The sequence below is a fragment of the Oncorhynchus gorbuscha genome, linkage group LG03, assembly GCF_021184085.1.
Source record: "Oncorhynchus gorbuscha isolate QuinsamMale2020 ecotype Even-year linkage group LG03, OgorEven_v1.0, whole genome shotgun sequence".
NCBI classification, from domain to species: Eukaryota; Metazoa; Chordata; class Actinopteri; order Salmoniformes; family Salmonidae; genus Oncorhynchus; species Oncorhynchus gorbuscha.
This window is the reverse complement of record NC_060175.1, coordinates 35,524,411-35,542,430: the sequence shown is the minus strand read 5'-3', so window position 1 is coordinate 35,542,430 and position 18,020 is coordinate 35,524,411. Positions and strand designations below refer to the sequence as shown.

General features: G+C 45.9%; 1 protein-coding gene across 1 annotated transcript in view; it reads right to left on the bottom strand.

Annotated features, from left to right (window-relative positions):
- Positions 1–2,721: 2,721 nt before the first annotated feature.
- The window catches only part of LOC124031283 (rho guanine nucleotide exchange factor 25-like), a 52,071-nt gene continuing 36,772 nt past the window's right edge, over positions 2,722–18,020 (bottom strand). The window contains exons 4-16 of the mRNA XM_046342352.1: positions 12,599–12,726; positions 12,161–12,227; positions 11,829–11,932; positions 11,410–11,479; positions 9,203–9,292; positions 8,640–8,732; positions 8,142–8,192; positions 7,844–7,921; positions 7,395–7,586; positions 7,121–7,301; positions 6,509–6,711; positions 6,157–6,288; positions 2,722–4,190 (exon numbers count right to left, since the gene is read on the bottom strand). Coding sequence (XP_046198308.1) covers positions 4,074–4,190; positions 6,157–6,288; positions 6,509–6,711; positions 7,121–7,301; positions 7,395–7,586; positions 7,844–7,921; positions 8,142–8,192; positions 8,640–8,732; positions 9,203–9,292; positions 11,410–11,479; positions 11,829–11,932; positions 12,161–12,227; positions 12,599–12,726 — 1,506 coding nt within the window. The 3' untranslated portion in view covers positions 2,722–4,073. The remainder of the gene's footprint in view (positions 4,191–6,156; positions 6,289–6,508; positions 6,712–7,120; positions 7,302–7,394; positions 7,587–7,843; positions 7,922–8,141; positions 8,193–8,639; positions 8,733–9,202; positions 9,293–11,409; positions 11,480–11,828; positions 11,933–12,160; positions 12,228–12,598; positions 12,727–18,020) is intronic.

Sequence of the window (18,020 nt, the reverse complement as noted above, 5' to 3'; positions counted from 1 at the left end):
ACATCAAGAAGGAGTAGAGAAAATACAAAAAGCCAAGTGACTCGCGGTCAGTATGGTGTGTTTTATTGAGAACCCCAGCTCCTGTCTCTGTGTGTGTGGAGTTCAGGCCATGAGACCCGCAGAAAGACAGAAGGGCCAGTGTGGAGACAGAGTCGAGTGCAGACCAATGCCCTTTCTCTGGAGAAAGAGACTTCTTACACAAACTTTTACACCATCAAACCATTGTCATGACAACATGTTTGTCATGGTCATTGTAGCCAGCATTGTCTACTCTGCCAGCAGGAGGCCTGTGATCTTCAGAGGATGTTCTGTTCAGCATGACTGCCTGTGTGGGGATTGGCAATAAAAGCAGAAGAGTTGTGGTGGTTGAATATTCCTTTCTCATGGACCTCTAATGGAGATAACTGGTCTCAGAGAGTGACCAAAGACATCAGGGAGGAAGTCAGAATACAAATCATTTTGGAAATAATGCTGTAATGCTGTTTACAATGGCTATTTTCATTCAGTCTGCCAGTAGAGAATATCTGAATGCGGTGTTATGGTTTTCAATAACACCACACTAGAATGTATTGTAATCCTTAGAGGAAGGACCACATTCTCTTTTGGATAAGTACAAAGTAGCGGTTTATTGGGCTTATTTCTTAAGTGTGTATTTTTGGGACATTTGTATTGATATCATACAATGTATTGTAAATTAATTACATATATTAGTCGATTTAGCATGATGCACAGGATAACCGACATTAATTGTAATTTGGTTGTCAGTAAGCCAAAATAATAGAGATTCAATTAACACTGATCTACATTACATGTGCATAAAATCAGAAAGAATCAAAACTATGTTTGAGTAAAACAAACTGTTTGAGCTTGGTTTCATTCAAATAAATTCCCCCGGATTCCCCCGGTACTGCTGGTCATTCCGTGCACCAGCTTCTGAGGTCTACGTCACCGGACTCTAGGCGTCAATGAACTGCTTCATTACACACACCTGGTTCCCATTCCCCCTGATTAGCAATTGTATATATGTGCCCTCTGTTCACCATTGTTTTGTTTGGTTATTGTTCCCAGGTCCGTTGGTCTACCTGTACTTTGTTTCGGCTTTTGCCCTGCGTGTTTTGTGTTCTCGTTATTACGGGTCTCATCCTGTGCATTGTTATTACGGGTCTCGTCCTGTGCATTGTTATTACGGGTCTCGTCCTGTGCATTGTTGTTACGGGACTCGTCCTGTGCATTATTACGGCTCTCGTCTTGTGCATTCTTACGGGTCTCGTCCTATGCATTGTTATTACGGGTCCCGTCCTGTGCATTGTTATTACGGGTCTCGTCCTGTGCATTGTTATTACGGGTCTCGTCCTGTGCATTGTTGTTATGGGACTCGTCCTGTGCATTATTACGGGTTTCGTCCTGTGCATTCTTACGGGTCTCGTCCTGTGTATTGTTATTACGGGTTTCGTCCTGTGCATTGTTATTACGTGTCTCGTCCTGTGCATTGTTATTATGGGTCTCGTCCTGTGCATTGTTATTACGGGTCTCATCCTGTGCATTGTTATTACGGGTCTCGTCCTGTGCATTGTTATTACGGGTCTCGTCCTGTGCATTGTTATTACGGGACTCGTCCTGTGCATTCTTACGGGTCTCGTCCTGTGCATTGTTATTACGGGTCTCGTCCTGTGCATTCTTACGGGTCTCGTCCTGTGCATTGTTATTACGGGTCTCGTCCTGTGCATTGTTATTACGGGTCTCGTCCTGTGCATTGTTATTACGGGTCTCGTCCTGTGCATTGTTATTACGGGTCTCGTCCTGTGCATTGTTATTACGGGTCTCGTCCTGTGCATTGTTATTACGGGTCTCGTCCTGTGCATTGTTATTACGGGTCTCGTCCTGTGCATTGTTATTACGGGTCTCATCTCATCTTGTGTATTTATTAGAGGTTGTACCTCTCTCTTTTGTTTGGGTTACATCCCTGTGTTTTTGTATGTTTGTTTGGGTTACATCCCTGTGTTTTTGTATGTTTGTTTGGGTTACATCCCTGTGTTTTTGTATGTTTGTTTGGGTTACATCCCTGTGTTTTTGTATGTTTGTTTTGGGATTCGTCCCTGTGCCTTTTCATGGCATGTTGTATTTTTGGGTCGAGTATTAAAGCCCCCTTTTACATATTCCTGCGCCTGTCTCCAATCACTTCTACAACATGACAAGTAATGATAACTCAAGTGATTGTTTGGCCATTTTGTCAACTGTTGTCAATTACTGTTGACAATATATTTGAACATGTGCGTGAGCATCTTCTATCAGGTAGCCATCTATCTCCAAGTGCCCTATATTGAGCATTTAAAGTTGTCCCTCAACTCACCATTTTGAGGAAGCTAAATACCTGTAGTATTTTTCCAATACCCTCCCAAAGCCTGTTAGGTAGGCAAAATGAACCACATGGACGCTAAACAAATCACCAATGGATGTGAAACGCTATTGTTTAGTTTTAGACAGAATAAATTGAATTACTCTTGCTTAGTGGTGCTATTGTTCACTTTTGTATTGTTCCTGTGTGGTGGAAGTATTCATCTCAAAGGCAACAGCTAGTGTTGACTACGTGAAGGAAATGGTCATTCTGGGAATTTCCAGGATATTCAAGTCATCTCACTATCAGTTCCTTTTCGGCAGTCTTATAACATAACATGACCAAGACCAGAAGTATGATGGGGGGGAGGAACAGCAGCAGTGTTTCATAAACGTTGTTTATTGATATGATCTCACAGCAGATTATTTACATTCATGATGACACTGGCAGAAGAGCACGCCCTCTATCGGTGTCCCCTTTTCCTCTCTCCTTCAGAGTTTGGAGTGGGCTTTGTGTGAGTTTACGTGTGTTTTCTTCAGATAACGTTGGAACAATGGCAGGGTTAAAGTGGCCCCTTAAATGAAGGGAAAAGTATGCAAACCGAGCAGCACAGTAATAATGGATAGAGTAGACAATCATGACTGCTCAAACCCTGGACAAATTCAGTCCCACAATTAAGCTCAAATAGTTCTCCGGCCCACAATGTCAACACTCTTGACCCAAAGGCTGCTTTATGAAATGGTGGTGAGGATGAATTCAGAATAGGAGGATAGCAATTAAGGAAGAGGGACAGAGAATAGATATGGCATTACCTCCCCACTGCTGTTTTACCTTCCTTGTTGTGCAAAGTGATCAAATCTGTCACACGTAGCAGTAGCATAATGTTAATATGGTCCCCGTGTTTAAGAAAAAGCAACATGAAAGGGCTGGCGACTTAAGTGGTAGTTCCCAAATGTCTATTTCTATACGAAAACAAATGGTGTTAAGCGTGTCACCATATGAGTGGTACAGTACTGTAGAAACGGTTTGCAGTGTGAATAGCTACCGTTGCAACACAGAAGCTGCATTCCACCAGAGAGAGAAACACACACACACACACACACACACACACACACACACACACACACACACACACACACACACACACACACACACACACACACACACACACACACACACACACACACACACACACACACACACACACACACACAGACACACAGACACACAGACACAGAGAGAGAGAGACACAGAGAGAGAGAGACACACAGAGAGAGAGAGAGACACCATTGGCTACTTTTCCTTTTCGCTCACAAACACCAGAGGGCTGCATTTCTGCTTCACTTCTCGCATCACAATAGTAAATACAGGTTTCAAAATAGTAGAAAATGTAATATGACAGAAATACCAACAAAAAAATGATAATTAGAAGCTAGAGATACCATAGTAATCATAATATAATGTTATTAGGGTAATCACAAGAGTTGTGATAGTGAAACTGTCTGAACTAACCCCGCCCTAGGCCCCCTGCCTGTCCTGACTGGAGCCAGGTTCACCAGGGCTCTATCAGCCTGCCCCTCATTCGCTATAGACTGAAGGTTACACTAGGTACAGATATAGGATCAGCTTCCTCATCCCCCAAACCTAGCCTGGGGGAAATTCTAAACTGACCTAAGATCAGCGTCTAGGAGCAACTTCACCCTACACCCCTTCATTCAGGCTGTGAAGTAAAAGGTTATCAGCACTCATGCTCATGCAGAGAGAGTTCAGTTAGCTGATCCAGGTTGCCTGAGCGATGCGATGCGTAAGTCCCTCCCTCCCCTGGCATGGCTCCATGGTAACAGACAGTACCACCCTGAGAAGACCAGAGTAGACAGAGGCAGCGTGTTCAGTTACATACACATAGTGGAGTCATACCTGGGGCAAGAGGCCTAATATGTCAACTTTTATATCAAAGCCTTTATTACATATTCCGTTTGGACATCTGTGCAATCTCTGAGTCATATTCCAAATGAAAGTCTGTGTCTGCTCCTGAGTGGTGCAGGGGTCTAAGGAACTGTATCTCAGTGCAAGAGCTGTCACTGCAGTCCCTGGTTCGTATCCCGGCTGTATCACGTCTGGCTGTGATTGGGAGTCCCATAAGGCGGTGCACAATTGGCCCAGCGTCATCCGGGTTTGGCTGGAGTAGGCTGTCAATGTAAATAAGAATTTGTTCTTAACTGACTAGCCTAGTTACATAAAGGTTAAATAAAAAAAATCTATTACAAGAAGGCCTGTACATTGTGTATAGGAGGAAGCTGGTAATTGCCTTCCTTACTGTCGCTGAGGGGTTATTGGAATATACTTTAAAGTTACATTATTTCTAGTAGATTCGGAGTTCCTTTGTTTCCTGGACCACCTGCATATCCCCACAGTGAACTGAGCTCTTAATCTCAGAGAGATGGAGAGACAAACACACAGAGAAATTGAAACCCTACCTAGCCTCGCAAAGAGGAAAGACAAAGATGATGCTATGTTGAATGGTTATAAAGCAAGATCCTATCCTTACATCAACCCTGGATGGAGACAGGAAGAGAGAGTGACCCAACAGTTTAAACTCACTCAGCCTTCACACAATGCTATCAGTCCTCTCACCTTCTCTATATCTATTGTAGCATACATCACTTTCCAAACAGAAAGAACAGTTTCAAATAGCCCTCAACCCACTGACCGGACTACACTTTTTTCCAAAGGCCCCAAAAGTTCCCTATCCCCCTGTCTGCATCTACCAGAGAGAGAGGAGGAACGAAATGAAGTGTGGAAAAAGGCATGACAAGCCTCTGATAAGAGCCCTGAAATCAAACCCATTTCCTCCTTTTAATGGGGAGAGTCTGGCTAAATAAGATAAACCACCAGTCAGGGCACTGGGCTAGTTATCCCTGGGAACTGACTGGAGAACATTGGGACAAAGGAATGTTTTTAACCCCTGAGCCTATCCAACACTGACTAGGGATCAGATTGTCTGCTGAAGATGACATCCTCAGAGTATTCTGACTTGGGATCAGTGGGACTCGACAGCAATCTATATGGTTTCTATAGTATTTCTAGGAACTGACCACAGATCAATATGACAGCCAGCCAGGGTGCCATTAGTAGTGTAACCCCAGCTGGGAACAACAACAGGATATCACCATTCGGACAGAGGATAGGACTGGCCCAGTCATTTCCCTCTAGCACTGGCAACCACGACAACCCGGGCCAATGGCCAGGGGAATAATATGATAAAACAGTAAAGAACCTGGGAAAGTGCTGAGTTATTCCCCTCATCCTAACCGTAGAAGAGCTATTTATAAACTAAACTATTCACTGATCTGTAGTGATGAGAGAGTTTATGGGAGGTTAATGACAGATATCCAACACATTTTTACTTAATTAGGCAAGTCAGATCAGAACAAATTCTTATTTACAATGATGGCAACACTGGGCCAATTGTGCGCTGCTCTCCTATGGGACTCCCAATCACAGTCAGTTGTGATACAACCTGGAATCGAACCAGGGTTTTTAGTGACACCTCTAGCACTGAGATGCAGTGCCTTAGACCACTGCACCACCCAGGAGCCCAAATGGCAGTGAGTCCTAAGTTAACTCAGACTTTCCCGTACTGTAAATCATGCTTTGATTATATTTCTGTAGAAATGTGTGGTTGCTCTCAAAATAGAATTTGGTCAATGTGGATAGCAGTTGTGAATTGTCAGAACCTGCAAGATACTATATCACTGCTATAAGGCGAGTGTTGGAGTCAGTGGGTTCTTATTGTATTTCTCTGCAGTGTGGTTGAATACCTGTAAGCTGTGCTGGGTAGGGGGGCACAGGCCGTTGGACACCCCCTGGCAGTGCCTGGCCTCTTGGGACATGGTGAGCTTCAGAGGGAGGTGAGAGGGACGGGGTGTTGCAGGGCTATGGTACAGTGGGGACTAAAAGAGGAAAAAGGAGGGGTGAATAAGAGAAAGACAGACAGAAAGAGAAATAGAGAGCGATAAATAATTAGGTAATTAGAATAAATGTATTCTTACAATAGTTGTAGTAGCTACTGGTATCTTCACTTTCTGTGGTCAGCATCCCAAATGGCACCCTATTCAATAGGGCTCCGGTTCCCTACTATGTAGGGAATGGGGTGGTGTTATTAGTGCCTACCTGTGTTTCTGCAGTGGGTCCCTGGCTGGGCAGGTGCAGGGAGGGCAGAGAGGTGTTGTAGGAGTGCAGGTAAGGTAGCCGGTAGCGGTCAATGGAGGCCGAGGAGTGGGGTCGCAGGCCAGAGGTCGTTGCCACGGGCGCCCTCATGGCTCGTCCCAGGCTGTTGGACTCCCTTCGCTGGTACTCTATAGGAGACTGGAGAGCTATGGACCACAGGAGATGGGGAAAGACAGGAGGTTCGTTCGTTGTAGGGAGAAAGAGTGAGACACAATCATGCAGTTGATGCTTAACCAATGGTACTATTTATTTGTTTATTGAGCATCTATAAATGTATCCATATGTCAGAATCCATGTCTCACTTCTCTCAAGGCTTAAAAATCCTTCTTTAACCCGTCTCCTCCTCTTCATCTACACTGAATGAAGTGAATTTAACAAGTGACATCAATAAGGGATCATAGCTTTTACCTGTATTCACCTGGTCAGTCTGTCATGGAAATGTTTTGTATACTTGTGTGTGTAAACATCAGAGAAAAAAGTAGTACACTAAATAGGGAATAGGATGTCATTTGGAACACATTATGTATGTGGCCCTGGTCCAGCTGTCAGCAGTACCATTGAGGAAGTTCCTCTGTGTCTCCAGGATCTGGACCACGTCGTTGACCCAGGCCCTTCGCGTCTCAGGGGACGATGCCTGTAGGGCGAAGCGTGTCACGCTCCCATCGGGCCCGCGGGACGTCAGGACCAGACGACATGGGTCCTCCTCACAGTGGTCCTCCACACCCAGACAACTGAGCTGCAGTAGAGAGAGAGGCACAAGGGTCACATACACACACACACACACGCGCGCACAGAAACACAAACACACACAGTACTCCGCCATTCTCACCTTGATGCTGTTTTTAAAGGTGTACCCTGGCAGAGAGAAGCCCTTTTTCCTGTCGATTGGCTCACTGATAATGACCAGCTGTTCAAACAGGAAGACACGCCTCTCCTTGGCGCGGGACAGGAAGCTGCTGTCCTGCTCACTGACTGTAAAGGTGTCCTGCTGGAGCAGCTTCCCCTGAGCTGTGATCTTCCCCTGAGAGAGAGACCCCCATAAGATAGAAAGAAAAACACTCATTTGAGTCATTTAGCGGACACTCTTATCCAGAGCAACTTAAAGTAGTGAGTGAATAGATTTACATACTTTTTGTACTCATCATGTATAATGTTTTTGTTTGACAAGTGATATAATCAAAATGGTTTCCACCTGTTTTCAGTCATCTCATACATGCTTGCCAACTGTGCTAGAAAACACAACATCACATGGAGAACAGCGTCTTGTGTCTATCTCACCTCAAAGCCCTGCAGCCTGCCCACATTCATCATATCATTACAGCGCTTGGGCACGAAACACGTCACCTCCACCGCTCTCTGTGGGTGAGAGAAGAGGGGTGGAGATGGAGAGAAAGAGATGTTGTGGGATAGACAATTATGGTTTGCAGTTGCACTTAAAACAGTATTTTTTTCACGTTCTCCAACAGAGCTGTGTACATGAGAGAACTCTGTGTGCAGTTCACAGTAATATCACAAGAAAGTATTGGAAATGTTTTGACCATGACTGTTTGTACCATGGTTTTGGGAGAACTCTCACCTCCAGCTCTGAGGTATCCCTTCCTGCTTTGGTGTAGTACTTCAGGAAGTCCTGAGGGATCCAATCAGAGAATAGTTACTGAACGTTTCAGAGTGATTTCTGAACAAAATGAGACTGTACTGTATCTTGTGTTTCATCATGTAAGAGCGACATATTATCCATTGTGAGATTAGTGAGCTGATAAGAGGACTTGGGACAAAAGCTTTCAACATTCATCTCTAAATCACAGTAAAAGCTCCCACAATGCTGGGGGGCAGGCTGCTTATTCTCCAGTCACTCACAATTTGTCTTTCTTCCTGCCTTTCTCTCCATCTCTTCCAGTGACAAGTCATTCAATACAGCTCCATTTCACGATGACTCAAATCAGCTAGGGCTAGATGGCATTATGCTAATTATACCAGTTATTTTCCATATTCCAGAGGGATTTCAAACACACACGTATACGCACACAGGCAGACGCACTTAGACAAGTACACATGCAGATGCAAACACACACACCTTGAGCAGTAGTTGGTATTTCATGATCCTCTGTACTGGTTTGATGAGCAGGTCGTTGAGTTGTAGTCTGTGGCCCAGCTGCTGCCTCAGCTCCTACAGAGCCAGACAGGTTAGCTCCTCATAGGACACACACATAACTAAGGGCAGCTTTGGGTCAGCCAGACAGAACCCACTGAACAAAAAATGGATTGAATCAACGTTGTTTCAATGCCATTTCAACAAAAAAAATGTATGTGATGTTGAATCAACATGGAAAACTGATTGGATTTTCAGAAAACATATTTTTTTGTTGAAATCACATTGAATTCAAGTTAGTTAACAACTCAACCAAATGTAAATCAAAATTAGATGTTGAACTGATGTCTGTGCCCAGTTGGAAGACATACAGAACAAAGGGCAGATTCAGGTCAGTCAGACATAAAGAGACATAGAATTAGCACTTAAGATACAAACAACCCAGACCAGAGTTGGAGAAATAAGAGGAATTAGGCTAGAATGATGCCTGAGTGGGATTTAACTGCTCTTAAACTATCCTTGTCATTGTACTGTGAAGAGTCACTCACCTCGAAGTAGGTCTCGATATACTCTGAGACAATGTGCTCTGACTTGGGCTTGTTCTGACAGTACACTACGTACATGTGGAGACGCCGCTCCTAGAGGTCCAAAAACAAACACAGAGATGATGAGAGCTTTACCAGATGGTGGCGCCTGTGGTCCCTGTGTGTGAGAGAGCTAGTGTGAGCAGGTGTGTGTGTGTGTGTGTGTGTGTGTGTGTGTGTGTGTGTGTGTGTGTGTGTGTGTGTGTGTGTGTGTGTGTGTGTGTGTGTGTGTGTGTGTGTGTGTGTGTGTGTGTGTGTGTGTGTGTGTGTGTGTGTGTGTGTGTGTGTGTGTGTGTGTGTGTGTGTGTGTGTGTGTGTGTGTGTGTGTGTGTGTGTGTGTGTGTGTGTGTGTGTGTTAAATGTCTCCGCCATTGTGGACACTCTAACCCTCTTATTCCTCTAAGTTTGACTCAGTTCTCCTTCCCCTCCAGGCCCTTTTGAAGTCTGTTAAATAAGAGCAGGAACTTTGCCTTATTAAATGGTTCCGGCAGCTTGGGAAGAATCCTTTAATTCACTCTTGCTTAATTAAACTTGCTGGACTAATGAAGGAACAGAGAGGGAGCGAAAGAGAGACAGGGAAGTGGGAGAGTGAAAGAGAGACAGGGAAGTGGGAGAGTGAAAGAGAGACAGGGAAGTGGTAGAGCGAAAGAGAGACAGGGAAGTGGGAGAGCGAAAGAGAGACAGGGAAGTGGGAGAGTGAAAGAGAGACAGGGAAGTGGGAGAGTGAAAGAGAGACAGGGAAGTGGTAGAGCGAAAGAGAGACAGGGAAGTGGTAGAGTGAAAGAGAGACAGGGAAGTGGTAGAGTGAAAGAGAGACAGGGAAGTGGTAGAGTGAAAGAGAGACAGGGAAGTGGTAGAGCGAAAGAGAGACAGGGAAGTGGGAGAGCGAAAGAGAGACAGGGAAGTGGGAGAGTGAAAGAGAGACAGGGAAGTGGGAGAGTGAAAGAGAGACAGGGAAGTGGTAGAGCGAAAGAGAGACAGGGAAGTGGGAGAGCGAAAGAGAGACAGGGAAGTGGGAGAGCGAAAGAGAGACAGGGAAGTGGGAGAGCAGAAGAGAGACAGGGAAGTGGGAGAGCGAAAGAGAGACAGGGAAGTGGGAGAGCGAAAGAGAGACAGGGAAGTGGGAGAGCGAAAGAGAGACAGGGAGGTGGGAGAGCGAAAGAGAGACAGGGAAGTGGGAGAGCAGAAGAGAGACAGGGAAGTGGGAGAGCGAAAGAGAGACAGGGAAGTGGGAGAGCGAAAGAGAGACAGGGAAGTGGGAGAGCGAAAGAGAGACAGGGAGGTGGGAGAGCGAAAGAGAGACAGGGAAGTGGGAGAGCGAAATAGAGACAGGGAAGTGGGAGAGCGAAAGAGAGACAGGGAAGTGGGAGAGCGAAAGAGAGACAGGGAAGTGGGAGAGCGAAAGAGAGACAGGGAAGTGGGAGAGCGAAAGAGAGACAGGGAAGTGGGAGAGCGAAAGAGAGACAGGGAAGTGGGAGAGTGAAAGAGAGACAGGGAAGTGGGAGAGTGAAAGAGAGAGTATGTGCATGTGTCTATAGAAGATAATGTAAGAATGTGTGTATGTGTGCATGGACGATTTCCTGCCATGGTTTTGCTTTTCTCACTCGGCCTAATTTTTTAGTGAGATCCAGACCTTCACACACAAACCCAGCTGTTTGTGTGTATGCATGTGTGTGCGCACGTTTGTGTGTGTGCACTAAGTACAAACACAGCTGTTTATTTGCTTTGAATGTCATTTATCTGTCATTATGGCTCATTTGTTTCTGCAGTTTCACAAACAGCCTGGCGTTTGAAAACTGGCTCTTTGTAACTGGACCTGTTAGCTGACCGTAGCACAGTACAAAGCCCTGTAGGACAATTATGCCTGCACTTATTATTATTCTACTGGCTTTCACCTCTCCTCTCCTCCAGGCAGCCTGAACGATCAAGACACATCTGGATGGCAGTGAGCCAGAGACAGGGACAGTAAACAGTCAGTACTCTGAAGAGACCAGGACTTCTTACCAGACACACAGAGGGACACCCTGGAACTTCATTCCAAATACAAGAAAACAGAATCAAAGACCATGTAAGGGGCTAGGTTGTCATGGTGTGTCCGCAAACAAAGAGTTACACTTATGCAAACACAAACACTCATTTGCACACACACACACACACACACACAGACTCACATGCTTGATGAAGAGTTGGGCCAGTCTGTCGGGCTCTGACACACACTTCTCCAGCTCCCCCAGGAGATAGCTGTGACACACAGAGCAGAGGGGAGGGTCGAACACCAATATACACTCGTCTACACACACACAGGCAGAGGGGAAGAGACACACAGATACACACACAACTATACACATGGAAACAGATACACACAGAAACACAGAAAGATCGAGAGAAACAGATCCGACAGGTTTTCCCGAGACCACACACACAGGAAATATCTGACAGCCATGTGGAGTCAGTGTGAGAGCATCAGACTTATGTGATACGTGCTGATGAACATGCTCCAGTCTCAGTGAGCTCTCACACATACGCTCTTCACATAAACAGCGCTCAGTATTCACATTCACACACGTTTAGCCAAGAGCGTGAGACCTACTCTTTATGCCAGTCATAGATCTGGTGGATGTTCCCGAACACTATCTTGTCTTTGCCCTTCATGTCCTCTGGAATCCCTTGAGTGGCCATGCTGACCATGTAGCCCTGGGCAAAGTAGAAGAAACACACATCCTACCTCAGGACAGGAAATACTGCTACTTCACAGGAGGGCATCTGGCTATAGTCATCATTGTGTAATATGGTAGAGACAATAGCATAACTTCTATGGCATAACAGAAAAAATAGTATTTTTTCAGACTAGGTACTTTATATAAAAAATAACTGATAGGGGGGTCAGAATAAAAAATGTCACATGATCGATTTGTCACACACCTCTACTATGAGGCCCAGGTCGTCCACATACAACTTCTCTGTCTCTATCAGCTCTGTCAGCACATATCTGAGAGTGAGAGAGAGAGAGATGAGTTGGCTGTAGTAATAGAGGGCAGCCATTAAACAGTGTCTTCTCTCATCACAGTGAGGGATGGGGTTCTCCCAGAGTGGAGCCAGCACTTCCACCACACCGTTAGCTCTCATCAGGACACAGCATACAGAATTACATCCCAACTGGAACCATATTCCCTGTATAGTACATTACTTTTCACCAGTGCCCTTAGGGAACGGACTGCCATTTGGGACAATGGGACTTGGGACACCAGGAGCACTTAGATGCTGCATTATACTGTGGTGGAAAACTGACAGTCCATTAATGGGATAGGGACCATAAGACTGGACACACTGTGGGTTCACATGGAGGTCACAACCACCTACATGCTCTTCTCTAAGGCACTCCTCCTGTCCTCCTCACTGTCCATGGTGGCTGACCATTGACTGGTCGAGTCATCAATCAGGGAGGAGCCATCTTCTTCTTCTGGGAGAATGGTGGAATAATGATGGTTCTGAAAGAAGAGGGTAGAGAGGTGAGTTCATACATGTATTCACTCCAGGTCTGTTGACTGTAAGCATATGTCTTCTATACAAAGAGAGCATAGAGTCCAAGCCCGACAGACAGTTCTCCTAATCCAGGAAGCAGACATCCATGGGAAGGAGAGGGAGGAAGTAGGGAGACTCCTCAGGACAAGGCCAGCACCCTGTAGGCTGTTCCAAGAGGGAGACTACTCAGGACAACTCCAACACCGTTTGGGTTGTTCCAGGAGGGAGACTCCTCAGGACAAGGCCAGCACCCTGTAGGCTGTTCCAAGAGGGAGACTCCTCAGGACAAGGCCAGCACCCTGTAGGCTGTTCCAAGAGGGAGACTCCTCAGGACAAGGCCAGCACCCTGTAGGCTGTTCCAAGAGGGAGACTCCTCAGGACAATGCCAGCACCCTGTAGGCTGTTCCAAGAGGGAGACTCCTCAGGACAAGGCCAGCACCCTGTAGGCTGTTCCAAGAGGGAGACTACTCAGGACAACTCCAACACCGTTTGGGTTGTTCCAGGAGGGAGACTCCTCAGGACAAGGCCAGCACCCTGTAGGCTGTTCCAAGAGGGAGACTCCTCAGGACAAGGCCAGCACCCTGTAGGCTGTTCCAAGAGGGAGACTCCTCAGGACAAGGCCAGCACCCTGTAGGCTGTTCCAAGAGGGAGATTCCTCAGGACAAGGCCAGCACCCTGTAGGCTGTTCCAAGAGGGAGACTCCTCAGGACAACTCCAGGCAAACTGCCTGCCGTGAAACTTAGTCCACACCCTCTGTACTTTGATAGCAATAAGCACTTTTCCATCTCTTTTCCTTTCGCTTTTTCTTGCCTAGGTGATAGCTGGCTGAAATGGCAAGAGAGTAATATTTCAAAGAATAAATAAGACTTCACCTCAAATACAGGTTAATCTCTTAATAGGAATAAGAATGTAATCTTCTCTTTCTAAGACTTCAGCCACCCTTGTATTTATCTGTACCACCGCTCAACCCACCGCTCAAATGGGTGCTGATAGCCACAGCACGTCTGCCTCATGCTTCCTCGTATCCTAATGTTACCACCGCTCAAATGGGTGCTGATAGCCACAGCACGTCTGCCTCATGCTTCCTCGTATCCTAATGTTACCACCGCTCAAATGGGTGCTGATAGCCACAGCACGTCTGCCTCATGCTTCCTCGTATCCTAATGTTACCACCGCTCAAATGGGTGCTGATAGCCACAGCACGTCTGCCTCATGCTTCCTCGTATCCTAATGTTACCACCGCTCAAATGGGTGCTGATAGCCACAGCACGTCTGCCTCATGCTTCCTCGTATCCTAATGTTACCACCGCTCAAATGGGTGCTGATAGCCACAGCGCGTCTGCCTCATGCTTCCTCGTATCCTAATGTTACCACCGCTCAAATGGGTGCTGATAGCCACAGCGCGTCTGCCTCATGCTTCCTCGTATCCTAATGTTACCACCGCTCAAATGGGTGCTGATAGCCACAGCACGTCTGCCTCATGCTTCCTCGTATCCTAATGTTACCACCGCTCAAATGGGTGCTGATAGCCACAGCACGTCTGCCTCATGCTTCCTCGTATCCTAATGTTACCACCGCTCAAATGGGTGCTGATAGCCACAGCACGTCTGCCTCATGCTTCCTCGTATCCTAATGTTACCACCGCTCAAATGGGTGCTGATAGCCACAGCGCGTCTGCCTCATGCTTCCTCGTATCCTAATGTTACCACCGCTCAAATGGGTGCTGATAGCCACAGCACGTCTGCCTCATGCTTCCTCGTATCCTAATGTTACCACCGCTCAAATGGGTGCTGATAGCCACAGCACGTCTGCCTCATGCTTCCTCGTATCCTAATGTTACCACCGCTCAAATGGGTGCTGATAGCCACAGCGCGTCTGCCTCATGCTTCCTCGTATCCTAATGTTACCACCGCTCAAATGGGTGCTGATAGCCACAGCGCGTCTGCCTCATGCTTCCTCGTATCCTAATGTTACCACCGCTCAAATGGGTGCTGATAGCCACAGCGCGTCTGCCTCATGCTTCCTCGTATCCTAATGTTACCACCGCCAGGCAGCCCACAGACAGTATGTCTATTCACCAGTACCTAAGCTATGTTAAAGGGATGGCAGAGCTCCTGATGGACCTAGTGAGGTAGACTATTCATGGCATCTCAGCTCAGGGTCATCTCTTCTGACCGTGGAGGGGAGGTAAAGGCAACGGCAGAGCTTTGATAAGAGTCATAAAGATTTACATATTTATTGACCCTCGTGGAGAGCTTCAGTGGTTAGAATGTGTCATGGGGTGTAAAGGCTGGAGTTTCAGTAAGAGTTAGGGGGAGGGAGGGAGTGAGAACATTTCCAGCCTGGCCATTCCCTCTTAGCACTTCCTCAAGCTCCGCCCCCCCCCCCCATTTCCTCTTCTTCCTTCCCGTAAATTCTCCAGTCTCTCTAAGCCTGACCGAGACTCACCCAAGACCCTGTTCTGACTTCAAAGTCCCCCTCTACCTCCCTATTCCCTCCCCTTGACAGCCTCCCCTGGTTTCTCTTCTTTCCCCCATTACCCACATCTCCCTCAACCCCTCTCTACCCCTACCTCTGCTCCCTAACCATGTTATATCCAGCATCCCTGTAGCTCTTTCTCTAACACCCACGTTTTAGTCTTCCCCGGACCTCTACTCTACTAACCCCCCTCCACCCACCCCTCCAGCCATCCACCCCCAGCCCTGACCCTGTTTTCAGCTCCCCAGTGAGTCTGTGGACGCAGTAGACTGTCCGGGGCTGATCTGCTGCCTCGCTGCTTGATCACTTCCAGATGCAGCCTGGAAAATCCCACAGGATTGATCCCACTGAGCAAGGGCTTTCTTAAAGGTTCTTTAGATTTAAAGTGGTGAGAGTTTTTCCTGATTGTTTGAGGGCGAGAGTGTGTGTGTGTGTTTTTGTGTGCATGTGCATATAATAACTGATAAGGCAAAGTTGTTCTTTGAAGGTAATGTTTGGGTGAATTGGAGTTACTGCCAGATACTGTACACTGAATATACTGTACAGCATTCCCAGTGACTATGTATTTGCGGGAGAAACTGTTATGTTTTATAAACATTAGCTATACTAATTTAGCATACTCCTCTGGTTTGTTTGATGACTCTAGCATTGCTTATGTGCTCTGTTTGAATGTTAATACTCTAATTACCGGGATTTTTGCATTAACCAATAAGCGGTTGCCCAGCAACAGCGGTATCTCAGGTTACATGAGGAGAGACTTGATATTTTCTGACCTTACATCTATTTATGGTTAACTCGCCTCCGCTTTCTCGGTTGTTCAGGATTCTCTTTCTCTCTTTCTCTCTCTCTCTTACTTTCTTTTGATATCTCTCTCTCTCTCTCTCTCTCTCTCTCTCTCTCTCTCTCTCTCTCTCTCTCTCTCTCTCTCTCTCTCTCTCTCTCTCTCTCTCTCTCTCTTTCACCACCTCCCCCCACTCTCTCCTTATTGAATATTGATACTGGTTTTAAAGGGAGTTGTTTCAGGCTCAGTGCCAGTGTTTGACTAACAGGGAAATGAATGCTCTGACAGCTGTAATATCTCTTTGTTCTCTAAATCTCCACAGAATCAGCCTTTGTGTACAGAGCTCTAACAATCAAATCAAATTGTATTTGTCACATGTGCCGAAAAACAAGTGTTCACGTGAAATGCTTATTTTACAAGCCCTTAAGCAAGAATGGAGTTTTATGAAGAGATAAGAAAATATTTAATAAATAAACTAAAATGAAAAAAATATATTTTTTAAAGGAATGCAATAACAGTGCCTTCGAAAAGAATTCAGACCCATTGACCTTTTCCACATTTTGTTACGTCACATTCTTATTCTATAATATGTATATTTTTAAGAATCATCAGCAATCTACACACAATACCCCATAATAACAAAGCAAAAACAGGTTGCTATAAATGTATAAAAAAATAGAAAACACATACCTTATTTACATAAGTATTCAGACCGATTGCTATGAGACTCTAAATTGAGCTCAGGTGCATCCTGTTTCCATTGATCATCCTTGAGATGTTTCTACAACTTGATTGGAGTCCAGCTGTGGTAAGCTCAATTGATTGGACATGATTTGGAAAGAAACACACCTGTTCCCCCAGTTGACAGTGTATGTCAGAGCAAAAACCAAGCCACGAGGTTGAAGGAATTGTCCGTAGAGCTCCGAGACAGGATTGCATCGTGGCACAGAGCTGGGGAATTGTACCAAAACATTTCTGCAGCATTGAAGGTCCCCAAGAACACAGTGGCCTCCATCATTCTTAAATGGAAGAAGTTTGGAACCACCAAGACTCTTCCTAGAGCTGGCCTCCGAGCCATTCTGAGCAATTGGGGGAGAAGGGCCTTGGTCAGAGAGGTGATCAAGAACCCGATGGTCACTCTGACAGAGCTCCAGAGTTCCTCTGAAGAACCTTCCAGAAGAACAACTATCTCTGCAGCACTCCACCAATCAGGCCTTTATGGTTTAGTGGCCAGACGGAAGCCGCTCTTCAGTAGTAAAAGACACATGACAGCCAGCTTGGAGTTTTCCAAAAGGCACCTAAAGACTCTCAGACCATGAAAAACAAGATTCTCTGGTCTGATTAAACAAAGATTGAACTCTTTGGCCTGAATGCCAGGCATCACGTCTGGAGGAAACCTGGCACCATCGCTATGGTGAAGCATGGTGGTGGCAGCATCATGCTGTGGGGATGTTTTTCAGCGACAGGATTGAGGGCTCCAGAGCGCTCAGGACCTCAGACTGGGGTGAAGGTTCACCTTCCAACAGGACAGTGACCCTAAGCTCACAGCCAAGACGACACAGGAGTGGCTTCGGGACAAATCTCTGAATGTCCTTGAGTGGCCCAGTCAGAGCCTGGACTTAAACCCAATCGAACATCTCTGGAGAAACCTGAAAATAGCTGTGCAGCGACGCTCCCAATCCAACCTGACAGAGCTTGAGAGGATCTGCAGAGAAGAATAGGAGAAATTCCCCAAAACAGTTGTGCCAAGCTTGTAGCGTCATAACCAAGAAGACTCATGGCCGTAATCACTGCCAAAGGTGCTTCAACAATGTGCTGAGTAAAGGGTCTGAATACTTATGTAAATGTGATATTTCAGTTTTTTATTTTTAATAAATTAGCAAACATTTCTAGAAACCTGTTTCTGCTTTGTCATTATGCAGTATTGTTTGTAGATTGATAAGAAAAAAAAAAAAAAATGAGGGTAAGGCTGTAACGTACAGTAACAAAATATGGAAAAAG